Source organism: Danio rerio, chromosome 23 (genome assembly GCF_052040795.2).
Source record: "Danio rerio strain M-AB ecotype USA chromosome 23, GRCz13ab, whole genome shotgun sequence".
In the NCBI taxonomy this organism is placed as follows: Eukaryota; Metazoa; Chordata; class Actinopteri; order Cypriniformes; family Danionidae; genus Danio; species Danio rerio.
In genome coordinates, this window is record NC_141043.1 from 45816662 (window position 1) to 45840060 (window position 23399).

At 39.2% G+C, this 23399-nt stretch overlaps 1 protein-coding gene and 1 long non-coding RNA gene across 2 annotated transcripts; both read left to right on the top strand.

Annotated features, from left to right (window-relative positions):
* Window positions 1–249: 249 nt before the first annotated feature.
* Window positions 250–12845, top strand: cyp2aa2 (y cytochrome P450, family 2, subfamily AA, polypeptide 2). Its single transcript, NM_001077458.1, is given in 9 exon segments — window positions 250–472; window positions 3807–3960; window positions 5449–5601; window positions 5736–5896; window positions 6768–6941; window positions 7027–7168; window positions 9116–9300; window positions 10433–10574; window positions 12382–12845. Coding segments are annotated over 9 exon segments (1497 nt in total). The 5' UTR covers window positions 250–277; the 3' UTR covers window positions 12573–12845.
* A 5063-nt stretch (window positions 12846–17908) lies between these two features.
* On the top strand, window positions 17909–21081 carry LOC147838292 (uncharacterized). Its single transcript, XR_015524121.1, has 3 exons — window positions 17909–19272; window positions 20348–20448; window positions 20523–21081. It is a non-coding gene; the product is annotated as an uncharacterized LOC147838292 (long non-coding RNA).
* The last annotated feature ends 2318 nt before the right edge of the window (window positions 21082–23399 follow it).

Consider the following 23399-nt stretch of genomic DNA (forward strand, 5'->3'; position numbering starts at 1 on the left):
AAAAAAATCATTTATTAGAGAGGAGTTATTAAAACTATTATGTTTAGAAATGTGTTAAAAAAAATCTCTCCGTTAAACAGGGGTAACGCTTTTTTACAACCCGCAAAGTGACATAGCTTGCACTCTCCACATCTGTGATCTGATAACAGCTGAAAGGGTTAACAGCAAGTCAAACTGTTTTTTTTTTTTTTTTGTAGTCTCCTCCTCCTTGTTGCCCTGTTGTGAAGCCCCTGACCCTCTGCTGCTCTTGTATCTGTCTTGAACTCAATCTGTTATCATGTTGGCGGCTCTCCTTAAGTTAGACTTGGCCTCTGTGGGCTTGACTCTGTTCCTGGGCTTAATTTTTCTGGTTCTGTTTGAGATCTTCAGGATTTATTCATACAAAGGTCGATTTCCACCTGGTCCAACACCTCTGCCTTTTGTGGGAAACTTACCACATTTATTGAAGAACCCGATGGGCTTCAAAAGATCTGTAAGTCTTTACTGTTTTCTTGGTTAGGGATTAACATTTATCTGTTTTTAATTTAACCAAAAGTTGATTGACTAAATCCTAAAATTAAATAGTAAAAGCAAACACACACAGACACAATTTGTAACCGGTCCGTTATCTCCTGCGGTTTTTGAACTGCATGTATTAAATGACCTTTGATTCACTGGAGAGGCTTATTAGCATTTAAACTGACATAGGCTGGGCTCTCCACAACACAAAGAGTGTGAACTTAAGCATTATGCATTAAACACAATAGAACAATATAAAAGGCTAAAATGCAATGAGAGAATTACTAATGAATTAACATTGTTGCTGATATCTGCAGTTGAAATTATACTATATAAAATATACTATGCTATGTTTATTCTTTTTCAAATTTTACTGAACAGATTGCAGATTTTTTTTCCATAGTATTTCCTATATTTTTCCCTCAGGAGAAAGTCTTATTTGTTTTATTTTGGCTAGAATAAAAGCAGTTTTTCTGCATATTCCTGAAAAATATCACAAATATACTCATAGTCTTCACGCTATATTCAAATACATTCGTACAAAAGCGCTTATAGGCTCGGGTATATTTAAATGTTGAAACTGATACATTTTACACACTATAAGAACTTAATTTGTCAAAATACCGAGCTGCAGACACTCACCTCTGCCAAATTCACGAGAGGGGTGCAGTGCATCCTGAGCTGCATCCAATGCTTTTTAATGCGCTCACCTTTTTTTTATTTTTAAGCAATTTGAAGGCCCCGTGCCTCTGAGTTGCTTGTTTTTTTTGTTTGTTTTTTTTTTATTGTAGTATTTACTAACATAGTACAAGAGAATACATCTTACAACAGTTATGAACATAATAAAAATAAATAAAATAAAATTAAATAAATTCTTTCAGTTATACAAAGTATAAACAGATGCCAGGGGTAGAAAAATACATAGGTAAGATAATAATAATAATAATAATATATATATATATATATATATATATATATATATATATATATATATATATATATATATATATATATATATATATATATATATATAAACTTATTCTATCAATTGAAATTTTTTATGCGCTCACCTAACCCCACCCCTAGCCATCACAGTGACGTCACTCACTCCATTAAGTGCATTGTGTCTGACATTGCATGGCTGAGTTATGCAATCTCAGCTTAAACCATAAAGGCTGCATCCAGATACTATTGGAATTCACTAGCTGCACCAGAATCAAATATCAAAATAAAAGTCTCTAATCTGAATAGAGTCCACCTCCATTTCATACAGCATTTTTTTTTTTTTTTTGCTATACAGCAGTTTTGCCTGTAGTTAAAAAAATGGAGCTAAAATATACAAACTCTTTGCAGTCAGCTCATATTTATCTTGATAATGTCAGATAAATTCAGCTTATTGTGTGATAATTTACCAAACACAATCTAAAATAATTGAATGAATTAATAGTACATTGTTGGTTCACCCTTGGCCCAATGACCCGCTTATCTCTGCAAACCTTTCATTTTTACAATTTGAGAACTTTAGTCTTCTTCACTTTCCATTGTTTTTTAAGTCAACTGTATGATGTAACAATTTTGTTTAAGTATTAATTGCCACTATGCTGGCCTATTACCTGTCTATTATTAAGAAACTGGCTGTTTATTAGCAATTATAAAGTAAGATCTTAATCTACATTCCTAATTTCACTCAATTCAAACATTATTATTAAATAATTAAAAAAAAAAAAAAAAAAAAAAAAAATATATATATATATATATATATATATATATATATATATATATATATATATATATATATATATATATATGTATAACTGATTATTTGCTAAAATTGTACCTATAAAAATTTACATAACTTTTTGTGTGTGTGTGTGTGTGTGTGTGTGTGTGTGTGTGTGTGTGTGTGTGCGTGTGTGTCACGGTTTACTTGGTTTTGATTTCCTTAGTTAAAGGGCACATAGTTTACCTCTTTTTTTAAGATTAAATATTAATATTATGGTTCTTCTGAGTGTGCCAGTTTAGGTTCAGTTCAAAACACAGTTCAGAGGTGTTTATTACAATGTGTTAAAAAGTGTCAGGTTGGGCACGTGTACACAGCTCGCTGTTTTTAGGCGTGTGTTGCTTCACATGAAAATTAGTTTCGGCTTCCCGCCCAACGTAACAAGGGGGCGGAGCCAAAAGCTCCCACGCTCTGTGTTTGCAACAGACAGGCAGACAGAGAGAAGCTAAGCTCCATGAGAGGATCAGCATTCAGCCGTACATGTCAACTCGGACACAGAGTACACAATCATTTGTGTCTTTGTATAGTTTTACAGCCAACTGTTTGCTAGTTTCAAGTGCCGAGCTTGTACACCGAGACTTATAACCACGCACACTGAATTATTTTTGACTAAGGCACCGGATGCGCTGCTCAAAGCCGCGACAGGGCACACCAGATACTCTCAGTGGGGCGGCAGAAACATGAAGTTTCCCGAATCGACGCGCCACGCAGCGCCATGCATTCCAGAACTCCAAACAAAGGCCTACACCAGGGCAAACACAACGGCGGCCCAAGTCGGCGTGCACCCCGACAGAAACCCACGCCCAGAACTCCAAAATGCACGGCGCCACGCAAAAAGGCGCTTTTGGTGTGAGACCTGCAGGCAAGTTTGTTATTTTATTTCCAATGGAGGGACGCACACATCGGGCAACGCGCTTGCACTTTTCCAGCTGTTAAGATCACAGGGAGCTTCTGTGATGCGACCGGCTGAAGTTTAAGGTGGACGCAATGAAAAGTTCACGTTTGCAAACCTACCAAAAGGTACAAACAATAATTCAGATTACAGCGATAATGTGGAGAAAATTGATCTTGTGTTGAGCCCAATGAGCCTTACATCTAAAAATAGAGCACGGGTGTTCCTTTAGAGATATCGCTTTGACTCACATGCTGAAAATGGCGGACGTGAAACAACAACCTGAGAATACAGATACGTGCCTGTCAATTAATTTTGGTGGGCGGAGGACCGCACTTCACGTCAAGTTGCAGTCGCTCTGAAAACCGCTCCAATTAGTCCACCGTTTTTCTGTTGTTAAATTGAAAAAAAAGGACTGTGTGTGTTTATATCACCCCAATATGACAGTCTTTACACTATACTTACACACGTCTGTCCAAACAGCTTGAAAAGTAGATTTTTCACAATAAGTGCCCTTTACATAAACTAAAATAAAAAATAAAGTGCAGTTACAACATTTTCAATGGAAAAGTATTACATGTTGTACTTTTTTTAATCATTTACAAACTGAATCTGCTGTAAATGTTTTCCAAACAGTTGTCTGAATATGGAGGATTGGCCACTGTGTTTATTGGGAGAAAGCCAGCAATAAGCATCAATACAATCCAACTGGCTAAGGAAGCATTAGTACAGGATGTTTTTTCTGGAAGACCTGCTTTGCCTATTTTTGACTGGATATCTCATGGACTCGGTCAGTAACACTTTCATTAACAATACTTTCCAATGAGGATTTAATAGAAATGTAATAAAAAATTAATAATATTGCTGTAAGTTGAAGCATGAATTCATTTCTAATAATTTAAGGGATCAGAGTCAATTATTCTACTTGATGTTCTATATGTTCATAGTTTGCATTTCAAGAAATGTATCTTTAGGTTTGGTAACCATAACACAAGTAGAATAATTGACTCTGATCCATTTAATTATTAGAAATGATTCAATGCTTATAGTTTGCATTTAAAGAAATTCAGTTTTTCTCCCAGACAGCTTGTGTGCAGTACTAGTTTCTCATCTCATCTAAAACATGTTGTATTGTTTGATTGGATTTTTGTCTGCCTGGAACTACTTGAAGTAAAATTAAACCACGTGTTAGTCCTCTCAAGATGAAACAAAGGCTTATATCGTTCTTGATTTTAACTGACATTTATTTGTACACAAGTCTGTAGCATGTCTTGTACATTCTAGCCTTGCATTTCTTTATGTCAATAAAGACAGTGCCGTCAGAACTACGAAAAGAAATTCATACTTAATTTAACCCTTAAAAGATGATGTTGCATGTAATGAACAAAATACATACAACCAATAAAAAAGTGCACATTCAACATGTAAGGAGATACACTTAAGTGGAGTCTCAAAAACTCATTTCAAGAGGAGCACATGATATGATTGAGCACGACTGGCTGCTCATCTGTAATCAGTAATAATCCAGAATCAGAGTGATCTTAGTTTACAATAAATGGATCGTTTTCTCCTTACTGCTCTATCTTCGTTTTGGAAGAATCCCCCCTTCCACCCCATCTCCTCCTTTTCCTCCCTTTCCCAATGGGAAGCTCTCGAGACCTACCTGATCTCGGATCTCCCGATATGCTTATTTGACCGGGCGGGAGCCTTGGGCTCAAATATCTCCGAGCTCAGGGTTCTCTCCCGGGACAGCATGCCAAACCTGCTATAAACGTTAAGCATATCTAAGTGGGAACTCTATACATTAACATACTGACACATAATACACGTTCACATACGTTAACACTATACAACACATACCTCATTGGCCTCTCTAACTCAAGAGGAATAAACTTGAAGGGTTACAGTTTCTTCTTTGTACTTATTAATCCTTACAAGCGTTATTAGTACAACACCTTGTGGCTGTACTAGAGGTGCATCGGAAGAATATTTTGATTGCAACAATGAAATAATTCTCAAGCTAAACATAACAAGAAATAGCCGCCCACCCCCAATAGTTTTAGTTGAATAATTTTAAAAGAATTAACATGTATAAACATCATTTATACATTACTTATTCTAATACTTACTTGAACATTTTAACAATTTTTTTGACTTTTTATCTGTAAAGTGCATGTTATAGTGTGTAATATATGAGAATTGCTTCTGATGGCAGCTACACCATGTAACTATATGCTAAAGATATGTATGTCTGATGGTCTGTTTCTCTCTTTTTTAGGTATAATAATGGTCACATTTAACCACTCTTGGAGGCAGCAGAGACGGTTCGCTCTGCACACACTCAGAAACTTTGGTCTGGGGAAGAAAACAGTAGAGGATCGAGTGTTAGAGGAAAGCCAGTATCTGATTGCTGAAATGCTCAAAGATGAAGGTATGAAATGTTCATGCTGGTTTTGGAAACATTTTAAGGTTTGTGATAAAAAGTGTTCTAGTATACTAAAGGTTCAGGCTAATTTTTGCAAATTATTTTGAAAAAAAAAATTGTTTCTTTCTTTTCTTTTGTAGGCAAGTCAATGAATCCCCAGCATGCCCTACAGAATGCTGTTTCCAACATTATCTGCTCCATCGTGTTTGGAGATCGCTTTGAGTATGATAACAAACGCTTTGAATACCTTCTGAAAATCCTGAATGAAAACATCATGCTCACAGGGTCAGCTGCAGGACAGGTATGATCAAACTCTTCATTTTTCTTTTTGTGCATCTTCATCCTTATCCTTGTAGTTTTTTTTTTGTTTTTGTTTTTTTTTTTAAATAATTGATTATCTGCCAAAGCCAAAATTTGGTAGAATTTAATTATCAATGCATCCCTTCCATAGCTTTATCAGTTGTGTCTGCATTGCCATGAGAAATACCAGAGTAGTGTGTCCTTGATTATAAATTCAAAATGTAAGATGTTATGTATTTGGTATTTCATGTTTTTATTTTGCATTTGATTGCATCATGGGACCTTAATCTTTCTTCAAACAACCTTTAACCTTCGAAAAAGTTATTTTTATTAACATTTTTAATAGTATAAAGTGATATATTGTCTGGGTTGATGTTGTGTATTATGATGTTGTGCTGGAGGCACAGAATATCAGCATGACATCATATTGACGTTGTGCCCCAGTGTTGTGGAGACATTGGCTTTAAAAAAAAAATCGGGTTGACGTCAATGTCCAACCTAAAATCAACCAAATATCAACGTCTAATAATGTTACACCTTGACGTTGTGTAGACGTTACCACTATGACATGTATTAGAATGTTGGATTTTGGTTATTTTCCGACACAATCTAAAATCAACCAAATATTAACGTATATTTGACGCTAGACGTTGAATTTTGGTCACCTGACGTCATGACCTAAATCTAACCTAATATTAACGTCTTATGATGTTATGTGCCTGCTGGGATGCTACAAAAACCTTGTAATAAACTGCCCATACATTTTCTGTAACTTTACAGACCTATTTCTCTATATATTATTTCTTATACATTATATTATTTTGAATACTAAAAGGTTTAACTGATATTTATAACTGGTTTATCTGTCTTAGATTTACAACTTAGTCCCCTTCATCAAGCATTTCCCTGGTCCACACCAGAAGATCAAGCAGAACGCCGATGATTTATTTAATTTCATCCGAGACGAAGCTAAAGAACACAAACAAACTCTGGATCCAGACAGTCCACGAGACTTCATTGATGCCTATCTACTGGAGATCGAGAAAGTGAGATCATGAAAGAAGGCTTCTCATACGTATTCATTTAGTTTTTGTTTCAGCAAACTAACACTTTTTTTATTACGTCGAGCAGCAAAAGTTTAACAAAGACTCCACGTTTCATGAAGAACACCTGGTTGTGTCAACATCTGACCTGTTTCTGGCTGGAACCGACACCACAGAAACCACCATCAGATGGGGACTCATTTACTTGATTCAAAACCCAGATGTACAAGGTACTAAAGCAGCTTTATACGGGTCATTATCCAATTCAGAATCTTTATTTCTATAGTGCTTTTTACAATCTAGATTGTGTCAAAGCAGCTTAACATAAATGACGTTCTAGTAAATTGAAATGGATTCAGTTCAGTTTCCAGTTTAATTCAGTTCAATTTAGTTCAGAAATGTAAATGTCACAGCTGAAAGCCCAAACAGTCGGGTGACATTGCAACATTGGGTGCACACGGTCCTCCAGAATGGTTTGGTAGTCCTTGGCATTGACTTGCCCGTCTAGCACAAGTATTGGGTCTAGGGAATGTCATGATATTGTAGTCCAAACCATCACTGATCCACCTCTGTGCTTAAATCTGGGCATACAACAGTGTTACACTTCTTTGGGGCTTCTCCACACTGTAACTCTCCCAGATGTGGGAGACAGTGAAGCTGGAATTGGCAAAGAAAAACACATGTCCACAGCCCAAGATTTTCACAGCCGGCATCATTGAAACAGACATTTGCCATTGGCATAAGTGACCAATAAGTTTGGCTATAGTGTAAACCCGCCGGTCCTACAGCACCCAACCCGCTTTAAGCAGGATCTAACCTGGCGACCTTCCGCACGGGAGTCGGTTGCTCTGCAAAGGAGGCTAAAGACCATGGCCTCTAGCATCTGTCACTAGAGCACCTTTTAGAGGTCAGAGGTTTGCCTGCACAGCACTTCACTAGCTGTCCTCCGTTACACTCACCCCCTAAACCTCACTCCCATCCAGGTCACGGCACCAATGTAACCCCGCCAGTCCTTCACCACCCAACCCGCTGTGAGCAAGTATCGAACTGGCGACCTTCCGCATGTGAGTCGGTTGATCGACCAAGGGGGCTAAAGACCGTGGCCTCCAACTTTACTAGCTGGCCTCCGTTACAATAGCAGCTCGGCCATAAATATTAACGGTGTCGAGATCCCGATGAACACTTTTGATGGAAGCAGGAGAGTTCAGGTGTATATTTAATTCTACAGTGAATTGGGCAGCTGTGGTTTTCTGTTTTTTTATGGATACACTCTGGGTTAGCACCCAGACATCTCTTTCAGACAGCTCGCTTTTGCGTCCACAGTTACTCCTGTTGGATGTGCATCTTATTCTTGGCGGTTTGCTGACATTACTCTGGATATTGCGGCTCTTGATAATTGCAAAGATTTGCTGTCTTGTTCACAGATGTGCCAACGAGATGCACACCAACAATTTGTCAGATTTTAAACTCTGATATATCACTCATGATGTTGTGTGCATGGCAGTATTTTAAGTAAAACTGCACCACCAACATATACAGTAAAGAGGGCTTAATTTGTGCCAGAACACACCGGATGCGACACCTATGAAATCTGATCCAGCACCTCATTTTACCAATCCCCCTCCTCACCTGCCCTCCTCCCCCATTCGATGTTCACTTTCACTTTGTTTTGTGCCTCCCCAACCCTCTTCACTTTCGTCTGTGACAACCAACTCCACCCCGACTCTTAACTTAAGTCCGCAACACCCCTCCGCTATCCAACGCCTCACATTGAGATTTATGTTTTGATTTATGTTTTTAAAAATGTATCCCTGAGAAGAATTGTAAGGTATTTATCATACATCAATCTGAAAATTCATCTGATATTTTTAAATGTACTTTTTTATATAAGCACTTATTGCATTAATGTTGTTTTCTGTATGTAATAGTGTTTTTTTAATCTATATTGATATTGCTATGAAATTATATGGCATTATATGTTCTCTTCTATGTTGTTTTTTAAGCTGTTAGAACATTCTGGAAAGTTCTGGAAAGTTTAGTTTTTGGTTACCAAAAAAAAAAAAATAAATAAATAAATCCATAATATTCTTATTTGATTTCCAAAAAACAGCCAAATGGTAAGGGAACGCTTGTTTTTGCTGGGTCCTTTGTTTCTAACCATTTGTCGCACAACACAGAGCGATGTCATGAGGAGATTGTTCAGGTTCTGGGTTACGACCGCTTGCCCAGCATGGATGACCGTGACAAACTACCGTACACACTCGCCACTGTTCACGAGATTCAGCGATATGGAAACATTGCACCAAAATTGTTGCATGAAACAATTCGCCGCACAAAACTACATGGATACGACATTCCTCAGGTAAAAAAAGGAGCATGGGTGGATGAAGTTGTTTAAAATTTACACTACCCTTTTTTAAATAGAAATTTTTCAGGATTTCCCACATGATGTAAATATGAAGGTGTTTTTACCTGGTGTTTTCTTTTAGATTTTGTGGCCAACTTAAAGGGATAGTTGACCCAAAAATTTACTTTACCTTGTTTCAAACCTTTGAGTTTCTTTCTTCTGTTGAACACAAAATAAATAAAAAAAACTAACAACCAGTGATTTCCTTAATTCTTATATCTCCTGCTGTGGATTTCAGTGGTTACATGTTTACAGCTTTCATCAAAATACCTTCTTTTGCATTCAACAGAAGAAATAAAATCATAAAGGTTTGAAAACAATTGAACAAGTTTTAATTTTGGGATGACATATCCCTTGAGGCTACATGACAAACTAAAGAAAAAAACAACAACATGAAAAGGCATCATCATGTATTTCAAGAGTTCACACTTAGCTGATGATTTAAAAAAGCTTGTTTGGCATGCTGTCCCAGGAGAGAGCCCAAGGGCTCCTCGAGCCCGGGGCTTCCTCTCGTTGGCAGAGCAAGAGAGAAGCCTGAGCTCGGTGGATCTCAGTACTCCCCTGCTGCGGTAGCTAAGGGAACACAAGGGATTAGACAAAGCTTGATTGTTATGTATGTTGAATGTCTTTGGATGGTGGGAGGAAACCGGAGAACCCGGGGAAAACCCACATGGACACGGGGAGGACATACAAACTCCTCACAGAAACACCCACCGGTCCTGTGGAACCAGGGCTGGCAGTGTTCTTGCTGTGGGGCTCACAGTGCTAACCACTGGGCCGCCGTGCCGCCCAATCAGAGGCAAAGGAGGAGAATAGGGGAGGAGGGGGGTTTCTTCCAAGTGAAAATAAAGTGAACTAAAAACTGAGGCTATTTATAGTAGCTTAGGGCTCATATGATTGGAAGATAGTGATTAGCAAATGCGAGACTGGCCGTGATAAATCATAAGCACGTGATCCTCTCGAAATTAGTTTATGAATAAACTTCACTTAAAAGATTTCACCATATGATACAGTACATGTATTCAGATAGGGGAAGCAAAATAACTATTTAATCTTTAAAAAGTTTCATTCAACTTTCCTCACACAGGGAACTACAATCATAGCAAACTTTACAGCAATGTTCAGCGATAAGGAGCTCTGGAAACACCCTGATGCATTTAACCCAGAGAACTTCTTGGATGAGAACGGACAGTTCAGCAAGCCAGAGTATTTCTTTCCATTTTCACTGGGTGAGTCAGCTGTTTGTGAAAGTATTTACCAGATTTAAATGTTTAGTTCACCCAGAAGGATTATTCTGTTATTAATTATTCCCCGTCATGCCATTTCAAACTCTTGAGACCTTTAAGTTTATCTTCTGAATACAAATGTAAATATTTTAGATGAAATCTGAGACAGTTAAATATAGCGGACTTCGTCTCTCATCATAAAGAATTCCCCAACACCACTGGCTTTAGTGGATCACGTCTGCAGTTTATTAAAGACAGGACAGAGATAATCACCACACAAACACACTCTCAGTTCTCTGTTCTGTGAGAGTTGCATAAAGAGAAAAGTGAACCGCTGTCCCCATTAACACTGAAGCAGATTAACATTCATTCATTTGGCTTAGTCCCTTTATTAATCCGGGGTCACCACAGCGGAATGAACCGCCAACTTATCCAGCACGTTTTTACACAGCGGATGCCCTTCCAGCTGCAACCCATCACTGGGAAAGAAGCAGATTAACAACTCAAAGATAATACATGACTACAAAGACACAACCTGAACATAAAATGACTATTTATTGACAATTTTAACTGCATGATGATTTAATGAATATATAATTCGCCATTTAAAAATTGGTGCGGACGGTAACTTGAACCAAGTCATTAACAGCTCATAACACCAAAGTCATTATATACTGAAAAACAATGCTTAACAGGCACACTATTCGACTCAATCCAGCATCAAAACATGTCATCCACTCATATGAACAAAATTTTAACTTAATCGGCTATATTTTAACCCCGGAGCACATTCACAACGTACCCGTCTCACTCAAGTCCAAATCTGTTCTGACGAGAGCTGGACAGAATCCGAGGGAAGTGACATCACACAACATAAAACTGATTTTAAAACAAAAAATGCACATTTCCCATATACTTATAAAAATACTTTTATAAGGTTATTAATAATGTTATTTGGACGAAAAAGAAAATAATAAGAAAATAAATTAATATAGTTATTATTTTAATTAAGTTCACTGGAGCAATCCAAACAAAAACACTACATAAAGGTACAAAAACAGGCTAAAAAAATCTGATTCTGTGTGGGCCTACTTACAGTATACCCTCATATCGTGAACACACACCTAGTACTAATGGTCTCAATCTCAATTCCTGGAGGGCCGCAACTCTACAAAGTTTAACTCCAACTATCTCCAACTCACACCTGCTTAATAGTCTTTAGTAGTCTTGAACACCTTGATTATTTGGATTGGCTTTGTTTGATTAGGGTTGAAGCAAAACTGCAGAGCTGCGGCCCTCCAGAAGTTGAGTTTGAGACCTATGTCCTATACAAGGGGTCTCCAAACTTGTTCCTAGAGGGTTGCTGTCCTGCAGATTTTAGTTCCAACCCTAATCAAACACACCTGAAGAAGCTAATCAAGTTCTTACTAGGTATACATGAAACATCCATGCAGGTGTGTTGAGGCAAGTTGGAGATAAACCCTGCAGGGACGCCGGCCCTCCAGGATCGAGATTGGTGACCCCTATCCTATACTGACACAGAGAAGAAGCTGTTGAATAAAGTCATTATTTGAGGGCATCTGGTCTGTTTTTGGGTTATTTGTTTTGGGACTTCAAATGTCTCTAAATGTTGCTGTCTATGGAGGATGAGGGAGCTCTCAGACTTAATCTACCGTATCTTAATTTGCGATCAGAAGATGAAGCAAGAGCTCAATGCTTTGGAAGGACTTGATAAATTTCATTTTTTAGGTAAACTAAGCCTTTTATCACAATAAATATTTACTGAATTGATTTCTGTATGCTTTATCAGGACCGAGGGCCTGTCTGGGTGAAACGCTGGCAAGGACGGAGCTCTTCTTGTTCATCACATCTCTCCTACAGAGGATTCGTTTTTCCTGGCCGCCCAATGCAAAACCCATAGACATGGATGGCATTGTGGGTATAGTTCGCTCTCCTGAGCCCTTTAACATCATCTGTCATAGTAGAGACACCAAAGACTGACCGAAACATGTTGGACATCATATAATCACACACTGAAGATCAACAATAACAACAAAGCTGCAGAGAGACACAAGACCACTTTCTAAACCTCACGCTGCAGCTTTTTCTATGCAGTTTGGGGATTTTTCCACATACAAACACGAGTATAGTGTCACTAAAACTGAATCTTTTTGAAAACTACAACTTGAGTGAAGATTTATAGCAACTTTGTTTACAGTAGCTATATTTGGAGATGCCAACATGTGAATAACATTTGAAAATGTGCATTAAAAACTTTATCCAATAAGAAGTTTTGTGCATAGGTTTGATTTATATTTTTGGATGTAAACATAGCTACTAATATTGTGTAAGAGATTTTACCTCAACATCAGACTGCACGCTGTCTTCCTCTATGATTGATGTCAGATCGTGTGCTATCTTAATATTTTTACTCTCAGGATGCAGTCTCAGGTTATATATCCAAGTCTGCATCCAGATACTTTTGGGATTTTTACATTTTCTTGTGGATGGGGATTTTTTTTTAATGGGGTACAAATTATTAAGTGAAGCTTATTTATAAACTAATTTCGAGAGGATCACATGCTTATGATGGAACACAGCTGGTCATTTAATAGCCAATTCATGATTCACCAATCAGACGATTCCTAAGCCACTATAAAAAAACGTAGGTTCCATATCACAGCCATCTTCGTTTTGAAGAATCCCCCCTTCCACCCCTTCTTCTCCTCCTATCCTAGATGGGTGGCTCAGTGTTTAGCACTGTTGCCTCACAGCAAGAATGTCACTGGTTCTAGTCCTTACCAAGCCAGCCGACATTTCTGTGCGGAGTTTACACATTCTCCCAGTGCTCACGTGGATTTCCCCCGGGTTCTCCGGTTTCCTTCCACCGTCAAATAACATGCAACTTAAGTTAATTGATTAATCCAAATCGGCATCATAGACATGCTCCTAGTAAATGGTTATCTCTTAAGAGTGATCACTATCTGTTCATTAGCCACTACAGCAGGTGAGTTCTCGAGATTTACCTGAGCTCAAACTCCCCTCTTGCTTTGCAAATAGGAGGGAGCCCCGGGCTCGAGGATCTTATGAGCTTAGGGCTCTCTCCCAAGACATCATGCCAAACATGCTTTATAAATAATCATCAGCTAAGTGTGAACTCTTGAAACATAAAAATAACCGTGTGCTTGTGGGCATGGCCTAAATGTATAATTAACTGTTCTCAGGTCATTTTGATAATTAAACAATGTTCAACATGTTTGAACATTTAATTAAGCCCTGCTGTGTTTATCCATTAAACTTACACTAATTTGAAATGGGACAGGTTTATTTTATTTTTATTATAACAATTCTGTAATTAAACAATTTATTTTGTACGAAATGTATCCTCATGTATATCTTTTGTATAGTGAACTTTTGTATAATGGCATGCCGTTGAGCAGTTCTCATTTAAACTATGCATAAATTAAAGACGACATGCAAGAAAGCACCCAGAACAACCCCTAGTCCAGGGGTGTCCAAACTCGATCCTAAAGGGCTGGTGTCCTGCAGATATTAGCTCCAACTTGCTTCAACACAATTGCAAGGATGTTTCTAGAAACCTAGGTCTATAGTTTTTAGCTAACCCAGGTGTGTCTGATCAGAGTTGGAACTAATCTTTGCAGGACACCTTCCACCCAGGACCAAGTTTGGGCACCCCTGCTCTAGCCCATTTTGACATCTCCTTCCTTTCTGGTATGGAAAATGGTGTGAACTTTTGTATACTGGCATGCGGTTGAGCAGTTCTCATTTAAACTATACATATACTGAAGACGACATGCAAGAAAGCACCCAGGACAGCCTCTAGTCCAGGGGTGTCCAAACTCGATCCTAAAGGGCCGGGGTCCTGCAGATATTAGCTCCAACTTGCTTCAACACAATTGCAAGGATGTTTCTAGAAACCTAGGTCTAGTTTTTAGCTAGCCCAGGTGTGTCTGATTGGGGTTGGACCTAAACTTTCCAGGACACCTGCCACCCAGGACCAAGTTTGGGCACCCCTGCTCTAGCCCATTTTGACATCTTCTTCCTTTCTGGTATGGAAAATGTTGTGAACTTTTGTATACTGGCATGCGGTTGAGCAGTTCTCATTTAAACTATACATATACTGAAGACGACATGCAAGAAAGCACCCAGGACAGCCTCTAGTCTAGGGGTGTCTAAACTTGGTCCTAAAGGGCTGGTGTCCTGCAGATATTAGCTACAACTTGCTTCAACACAATTGCAAGGATGTTTCTAGAAACCTAGGTCTATAGTTTTTAGCTAACCCAGGTGTGTCTGATCGGAGTTGGAACTAATCTTTGCAGGACACCTTCCACCCAGGACCAAGTTTGGGCACCCCTGCTCTAGCCCATTTTGACATCTCCTTCCTTTCTGGTATGGAAAATGTTGTGAACTTTTGTATACTGGCATGCGGTTGAGCAGTTCTCCTTTAAACTATACATATACTGAAGACGACATGCAAGAAAGCACCCAGGACAGCCTCTAGTCCAGGGGTGTCCAAACTCGATCCTAAAGGGCCGGTGTCCTGCAGATATTAGCTCCAACTTGCTTCAACACAATTGCAAGGATGTTTCTAGAAACCTAGGTCTAGTTTTTAGCTAGCCCAGGTGTGTCTGATTGGGGTTGGACCTAAACATTCCAGGACACCTGCCACCCAGGACCAAGTTTGGGCACCCCTGCTCTAGCCCATTTTGACATCTTCTTCCTTTCTGGTATGGAAAATGTTGTGAACTTTTGTATACTGGCATGCGGTTGAGCAGTTCTCATTTAAACTATACATATACTGAAGACGACATGCAAGAAAGCACCCAGGACAGCCTCTAGTCCAGTGGTGTCCAAACTTGGTCCTAAAGGGCTGGTGTCCTGCAGATATTAGCTACAACTTGCTTCAACACAATTGTAAGGATGTTTCTAGAAACCTAGGTCTAGTTTTAAGCTAGCCCAGGTGTGTCTGATTGGGGTTGGAACTAAACTTTGCAGGACACCTGCCACCCAGGACCGAGATTGGGCACCCCTGCTCTAGCCCTTATTGACATCTTCTTCCTTTCTGGTATCGAAAATGTTTAATTGAATTTGTCTCTATATGGTGGAGTGCCACTTGTTCAGATCCAAGACCTGTGATGAGATGATGCCAACCCTTAGAGAACTTTGAGATCTTGCTGACCATCGAAGAACCTTGAGTACAACAAACATTTAATGCACAAACACACTACATACATTAGTGTAATGTATTATTATTACATGCTAATATTTTTCTTGTTTTGGAAGGTCACTATGCTGTATAACGTAGGTAACCACAACTCCTTAAGCTTTCTGATTTTGACTCTAATGTAATGATGTGCACCATTTGTAAAGCTGCTTAGATAGATAGATAGATAGATAGATAGATAGATAGATAGATAGATAGATAGATAGATAGATAGATAGATAGATAGATAGATAGATAGATAGATAGATAGATAGATAGTGAATTACCCCTTGAAAGGAAGGTACGGCAAAATCAGAAATATTTGATATAAATATTTGATAAATATAAAAGAAAAGAGATCTGGATATTGGACAGCATGTGATTTCCAATCCCATGCATTTAAAAACAGTTCACTACATCAAAGCATTAGGACAGGGGTCACCAATCTCAGTCTTGAAGTGTTGGTGTCCCTGCAGAGTTTAGCTCCAACTTGCCTCAACACACCTCTCTAGAAGTTGCAAGTACACCTGGTAAGAACATTATTAGCTTGATTAGGGTTAGAGCTAAACTCTGCAGGACACCAGCTCTCCAGGAACAAGTGACCCCTGCATTAGGTTTTCCAGCTGCACCCAGCACATCAACCCACACTGTCCACAAAAGGGCATGTTACCATGTTCATCAATTTGGGAATCCCCTCCAGCAACAGTCACCTTTCACACACAGCCATTTCTTTCCATCACACACCACACACACATCCAAATTCTTGAAATTCCACTCATCAGTGCTAGGCCTGAAGCAATGATAAGCTAATAGACTAGACTATGGGGGCAGCCATGGTCTAATGGTTAGAGAGTTGGGATCCAATAGTTCGAGTCAAAGTACCAGTAGGGATTGTTGGTAGAATGAATATCCACCTCAATACCACGGCTGAAGTGATTCCATTAGGAAGGCACCGAACCCCTGCTGCTCCCTAGGCAGCCCACTGCTCTAGGTGTGTGTTAATGGGTGTAAGTCACTTTGGAGAAAAGCATCTACTAACAATGCATATGTGACGGGTGGCAGGTGGGCGGATGGAGCTAAACCTCCAATCTAACAATATTAATGATTTACCCGACTACGCCACCTTGGGAATTTCACCCAAAGAATTTAAATACACGCACCACCCATATAAAAAGGCACGCACAAGTTCGTTCCACCAAAGTGCAGTCAGAGACATTGGCACGGTACAAAAATAGATTTCTTTATTTTCAAATCTCAAATAAAAACAGGATTAAAACCAATATGTCGACATTGACATGACAGTTTGTAAATTTATGAAGGTGCCCCAGGGCCAGAGCTTGCCAGCGTTAGGGAAAGTGGCCAGGCTATACTTCAGGCAAGTGAAAACCACTACAATCCCCTGTGTAAAAATAAGAGAGCACCCACACGCACAAACCAGCACACAGTGATCACTACACACTGTGAGAAATTCTAAAATGTCCAATAAAATTAGCCTCCCACCCCAGGGAGCTCTGGCTCTGTCACCGGCCTTAAAGTCGGACCACTGGCCTGCAATTAAACAAAAATATAAATCAGTTACACAAGTAAATTATTAGATAAACAAAACACACAAAAAATGTATAAAGTTGATAAATGAAAACGAAGAAAAAGCAACTAAATTCCACCTTAAAGGGAGGAAACAATTAAATCTTAAACCAAATTAATTAAAGAGAAAATAAAACAACAACAACAACAACAATAATAATAATAAAAAAATACAACAGTAAAGATTTACACAAAAAGCACAAAAATGTAAGGAAAAATCAAAACATGCTGGATGAATAAGTCAAAATAATAAAGAAACAAATAAATCCAGCCACACTATGTAAATTTATCCTATAAAGAAAATTAAACCCAAACAAACGAAGATAGATAAAAATGTACCAACAAAAATAAGTTAAACAATCCTTGTGTAACCAAAAACAGAACTCAAAAAGATAAACAATTAGGAAAACAAAACGAAAGACCAAAATCTAAGACAACATGAAAAAAAAAACACGGGAAACAGGACAGCACTGTAGCCGCACACGGACGCAGAGTGCCCGACGGAGCTCCCCTCGCGGAGTGCCACCCAGCCTAAACAAATAAGTCAATCGTCATGATAAAGTCCAAAATCTGCTATAAGCCATTTGCAACTACATGTAAACACCTACCTACTACTCACCGAAGGGAATCGGGGTTCAATCAGTCACTCAAAAGGTAGATAGCACGTACATTTCAGTCAACAGCCGGCACAGCCAACAAACAGTCGCGCACCTGCATCTGGTTCTCGCAGCTGAGAAAAGCGGACACAGCGTTTCCAAAACGATCGCGACAACCAAAACATGAGACAGACGCTTGCTTACCTTTTCCAGTCCTTACACGCGTTCTAGCGTTGGCGATTGCAGCCAAACAATTCAGGCGAAGCAACTTCCAGCCCGATCAAAACCCCTCACCGCCCTCAACAGGTGTGGGAAGTGACGAAGCGCGTTCACGGCGCCGCAACTAATCAAGTGACGCATCCCAGGTAGCAAATGCTTCCCTCTTTTTATAGCCCGTATGCCGTATTGTGATAGGACAGAGAAAAGGACCCGTAAATTAATGACACTAGGCAACTAATTACCTCTCCTGCCACACATAGATAGATTGTTAATCCAACCCTAACTCAACACACAAAAGTCACAGTCTAACTTAATCTCAGGAGGGACTTTTGCTCCTGCTTGACTTCCAAACGCTCCCACCACTCACAACCTGCTTCGTTGTGTGGTGATCAGTATTGTATGCCTCTTTTCAAACCATAGGTCTCAAACTTGATTCCTGGAGGGTCACAGCTCTGCACAGTGTTGCTCCTAACCTAATCAAACACAACTGATTCAACTAATTAAAGTGTTCAAAACAACTATCGAGACTATTATGCAGGTGTAAGTTGGAGGTGGTTTGAGGTAAACTATGCAGAGCTGCGGCCCTTCAGGAATTGAGTTTCAGACCATTGTTTTAAAAAGTCCCTTGGTATTCTGTCCACAGGTTAATCTAATCAGAGAAGATTCTCCAAGAGATCTTAACATTCTACAGCAGGGTGGGGAACGTTGATCTTGTAGGACCGATGTCTCTGCAGAGTTTAGCTTCAACCCATCTTCAGCGTTGGAGATGAACTCTGCAGGACAGTGGCAAAATGACAGAAAGGGAGAAGGAACGGTTTGCTTCTTTTTTAATAGTCTGTTACAGTGCCCTATATACTATATTGTTTTATTTCAAGGTTAGGTGGTAAATGAAGAATATAAGCATTTAAGCAAACGTTTACTGTTAAATCTGTGTATCTGTACAAAACTTACAAATTGCAGATTCATTCTGCCTCAAATTAAATAATTAACTAGTTTTAACATATTTTTTTTAACACAGGCCATTCTGAAAACGTAGCACCACGGACGTTTCTGGAGACCGCCAATTACGTAGTCGGCGGTACGTATGGCTGCATTTCATTTTTTTAAGGGAACACTGCGGTGTGACTGCGTTCTTTTGGTGCTTGCCGGCTGGCCGCTTACCTCTGTGTGGAGGGCTTTCCCGCAGTTACCAATCTGTCCAGTTAGCTCGTCAAGTAAGTTGCTGGACTTTAGACGCAGAGAGAAGTTGACCACGATGACGTCTTCCAGGGAAGATCGGTTCCAGAAATCAGGGAAGACAAAAACAGAATCCAAAAAATTAAATTAAGGAGTGAATAACAGGATGAGAATTTGTGGTAAAATCCAAAAACGTGTTGAAAAATCAGACGAGGGCTTTTCTTTTTCTGGACGACTTTTGTAAACCGTCGGTTGGGTTTAGGGGAAGTAAGCGGGTGGGCAGGTCAATCGGTAAAATTGGTTGGGTTTAGGAAAGGAGGAGGGTGGGCCGGTCGCCCAGTCAATCATTCAGTTGGTCGACTTCTGGTGGGTTTATGCGAGAACAGCGCAGGCGTGAATGGCACTCGCAATTTAGAGATGCGAAAATGCTCACACAGGGACCTCTCGTGGATTCACGAAAGCAAAAACTGCAAAAATACGTACCTCCCAGGATGGATTTCGCGGTCTCCATTATAATTTAATACTTTTTTTCAAATTTCCCCAAAATGTTTGTAGTTTCTGTTGTTTGTTATTTTTGATTTATTTGGATGAAGACAGGGAAAGTTAACAACATGTCAGTCACTCTCTGTCTCCACCCTCTTTTGCTTCTACTATTATCAAGTTCCCGACAGTCTTGGTTAATGTTAAAGAAATGCCGCACATCTAGGATATGTCTGCAATCACAGTAATGATAACCTGAAACCATGCCTCCTTTCTTTGGGATATCAAACAAAATGACAAATATATTGAGGTAGAATTCAACTGAGCGGTTTTCACCAGGCTTCTTTTAGACAGAAAAATCTTTTTGTGGGCAAACAAAATTATCTGTCATTTTTTAATAAATAAACAAACAAGCGAGAAAGAAAAATAAAGAAAAAAAGCTTTATGAAAAACTTATAGGGAACTGCAATCGTGACTAACTTTGAAGCAATTTTCAGCAGTAAGGATCACTGGAAGCATCCAGATGCATTTAACCCAAAGAATTTCTTGGAGGACGAACACTTTAGCAAGCTGGAGTCCTTCATTGCATTTTCTTTGGGTGAGTCAGCAGTTTGTGAAGTTTTTAAATAGATTTAGGCACAAGCACATTGATTTGTGTGTGTTTTTTATCAGGACCTACTGTAGGTCCTGTCTGGGTGAGATGCTGGTGAGGACGGAGCTCTTCTTGTTCATCACGTCTCTCCTACAGAGGATTCATTTCTCCTGGCCGCCTGACGCAAAACCCATAGACATGGATGGCATCATGGGTCTTGTTCACTCTCCTCAGACCTTTAATGTTATCTGTCGCAGCCGAGACACCAAATAGTGACTGAAACATGTCAGACATCATATAATCACATGCTAAAGAGCATTTCCTTTATACGGGCCTCTGAATGGTCATCATGGCTTTATTATTGGAGTTGTATCACCACCTGCTGGTCTGGCGTGCTCTTGACAGTGCATTATAACATGCTTTTGTGTTTTCATGTGAACAGAGATTTTTTTTAAACAGAGGAAAATCTGCTTTTTAAAAATTATTGAGTACAAAAGAAATCTGTGGATATGGATTGAATGTATAATAAGATTTTCTCAGGTAATTCTGATTGTTTTAATAACAAAAAAGTGCTAAATAAAAAAGCTGACTGATGTATCTTAATCTGTTTGAACATGTAAATACAGCCATATTTTTGTTTGTTTGTTTCTTTGTTTGCTTTATTTATAGAGCACATTTAAAAACAACAGATGTTGACCAAAGTGCTTTACAAAACGACCAGCATACAAAATCTATACCTATATATAAAAAATTTGCAAAATATATAAAACAGATTAAAATTAATTACAATCAAAGGCAAGAGACAGAAGGTGATTTTTTAGATGAGACTTAAAAGCACCAAGTGAAGAACATGACCGGATCTGTAAAGGCAGACCATTCCACAGTCGGGGGGCTGCAGCAGAAAAAGCCCTGTCACCTCTTGATTTCAACCGCGTTTTGGGGACAACTAGCTGAAATGTGTTTTCAGACCTGATTGGCCTCAATGAAGTGTGCCAGTGAAGAAGCTCAGAAATGTAAGTCGGTGCCAGACCATTCAAACTTTTAAAAACTAGAAGCAATAATTTATATTGAATTCTAAATTGGACTGGGAGCCAGTGAAGAGACAATAAAACTGGTGAGATACTAGAGAATTTTTTTGTCCCAGTTAAAAGCCTAGCAGCTGCATTTTGAACCAGCTGCAGGCGTGCTATTGATGCCTGTGAAACTCCAGAATACAAAGAGTTACAGTAGTCCAGTATTGACATAATAAAAACATTAATGACAGTTTCCAGCTCTTTAAAAGAAAGAAAAGGCTTCAATTTGGCAATGTTCCTTAATTGATAGAAACCACTTTTGACGACTGAGTTTATTTGCTTCTCAAACTTTAACTCAGTGTCAAAAGTAACTCCAAGATTTTTTACGTGACTGTGGACCTTAGGCTTGATCGAACCTAATTTATTAATTGTAGATTCACAGACACTCGGAGGACCAAACACTACTACTTCAGTTTTTGATTCATTCAAGTGTAAGAAATTACCAGCCAGCCATTCCTTAATCTCGTTAAAACAGGTGAAAAAGGACTGTAAAACAGAATTTTCTCCCATTTTTATAGGCAAGTAAAGCTGAGTATCATCAGCATAGAGGTGGTAGCTTACATTATGCTTCTTACAAATTGCTGCCAAGGGAAGCATGTAGATAGAGAAAAGAGCTGGGCCCAAAATTGAACCTTGGGGGACACCACACTCCAAACGTGCAGATGAGGAAGAAAAGTTACCCAATTCAATAGAAAAGGTCCTCCCTGAAAGATAAGAACTAAACCAATTTAAAACATTTCCTTGAATCCCAGCCCACAATCTTAAACGCTCAATCAAGATATTGTGATGTATTGTGTCAAATGCCGCAGTCAGGTCTAGTAAAATTAGAAGTGCGCATTTTCCAGAATCAACCGTCAGAAAAATATCATTAGACACTTTTAGGAGAGCTGTCTCAGTGCTATGCCGTGTCCTAAAACCAGATTGAAATTTGTCAAGAATGTCATTTCCAATTAAGTGACTAGAAAGCTGTTGAAAGACAACTCTCTCCAAGATTTTAGACTGAAAAGACAATTTTGAAATTGGTCGATAGTTTTTTAAATCTGATGAATCCAGATTGGTTTTTTTTAAAAGGGGTTGTACTACAGCATGCTTAAAACAAGAAGGTACGACTCCACTCAGCAAACTAGAATTCACTATTGATAGAAGGTCTAATCCAACCACCTCCAATACCTGAATGAAAAGATGTGGAGGGATAATATCCAGTGAACAATGGGAGGGCTTCATATGGAGGACCAAGTCCACCAAATCATGTAACGTGATTGGTTTAAATTCTTCCAAAAAGTGTGCTAGTGAAGGTGGGGTGGTACTGTCAAGGAAAGCGTCTTGACGCAGAATCCCAGCTCTAAGGGCTGTGTTACAGAAAATGCAGTAATGCAACATGCAAATAACATGCAGTCGAGCAGCTAATGAAAGGTTCCTCTAAAATCTGGTCCTCTTAAGTCTGGTTCTCTCCAGACTGGACTATTGCAACTCTCTACTAGCCGGGCTTCCAGCTAACTCCATCAAGCCTCTTCAGCTGCTTCAGAACGCAGCAGCACGAGTGGTCTTTAATGAACCTAAAAGAGCACATGTCACTCCGCTACTCACCCGTTTGCACTGGCTGCCAGTTGCTGCTCGCATCAAATTCAAAGCTCTGATGTTTACTTACAAAGCGACCTCTGGCTTTGCTCCTTCTTATCTGCTCTCACTTCTGCAGATTTATGTGCCCTCCAGAAACTTGCGTTCTGTGAATGAACGTCGTCTCGTGGTTCAATCCCAAAGAGGGAAGAAATCACTTTCCCGAACTCTCGCATTCAATCTGCCCAGTTGGTGGAATGAACTCCCTAACTGCATCAGAGCGGCAGAGTCACTCGCTGTCTTCAAGAAACGACTAAAAACTCAACT